At 40.3% G+C, this 867-nt stretch overlaps 1 protein-coding gene across 1 annotated transcript in view; it reads right to left on the bottom strand.

The window, feature by feature from the left end:
- Nucleotides 1–867, bottom strand: part of LOC107694737 (serine/threonine-protein phosphatase 6 regulatory ankyrin repeat subunit A-like) — a 46,059-nt gene that overhangs the window by 28,808 nt on the left and 16,384 nt on the right. Inside the window, exon 14 of the mRNA XM_016494417.1 lies at nt 509–649. Coding sequence (XP_016349903.1) covers nt 509–649 — 141 coding nt within the window. The remainder of the gene's footprint in view (nt 1–508; nt 650–867) is intronic.

Here is an 867-nt window from a genome sequence, read left to right as displayed (position 1 = left end):
CAACAACTTAAAATGAATAGTTTTATAATTCACAATAATTTTAAATTTGATTATGTCATTCACAATGGCTCATGGGATTGTCTGTAAGTACACAGTCTTGTATCTTTGTCTGTTTTTCAAATACTTCACTTCAAATAAAATTTATATTTTACCATGTAGCTGGTTGTTCGGTTCGTGGCTTATAACATTTTAACAAAGTTTTTAAAAAATCCCTTTGGGAAAAAATTTAATGGAAAAAATACTCCCAGAACCAACGCCGCTGAAACATTTGGCGGGCACTAATACACTCTAATAAATATTTGTAAAATAAATTACTATGTAGTATCTGTGCACAATAAACATTTGATATATGCCTGAAACACCCGCATGACCTACTATGTTTGCTGATACAGTATGTGCTGCACACTACTGAAAATACTGTATCCCACAATGCAATGCACTCAACATGACCTTGAATGTCCAGTGTGCTGAACGGCAGTGTGTTTGTGTTCATCTCTCTGTCACTCACTTGCCGTCTGAGTCTGCGGCAGCGGTGTAGTGCAGAGGACCGCAGCCCCTGATGTCCCGCTCGTTCACACTGGCCCCGGAGCCCACCAGAGCAAACACACACTGATAGTTACAGTTAGCAGCAGCGTAATGCAGCGCCGTCCTGAGAGAGACAGAGACAGAGATAAATCGTAACCATATCCCTGCTGCAGGATTCCTGTAATGCTGCTTGATCACTGCAGCTCTATCAGTATCTGTGCTGGAAATCTGTAGGAAAATACACATCCCAGCATGCTTTAATGACAACAGCTGACTGCAAGTGTGGAGCCTGTCAACAAAATGACTGGGTCACATTTCAAAAAAACAAACGAATTTTATATA

This window comes from Sinocyclocheilus anshuiensis, unplaced genomic scaffold (assembly GCF_001515605.1).
Source record: "Sinocyclocheilus anshuiensis isolate Anshui unplaced genomic scaffold, SAMN03320099.WGS_v1.1 scaffold1497, whole genome shotgun sequence".
Taxonomy (NCBI): Eukaryota; Metazoa; Chordata; class Actinopteri; order Cypriniformes; family Cyprinidae; genus Sinocyclocheilus; species Sinocyclocheilus anshuiensis.
The sequence above is the reverse complement of the archived record's forward strand: the minus strand, read 5'-3'. Positions and strand labels throughout refer to the sequence as shown.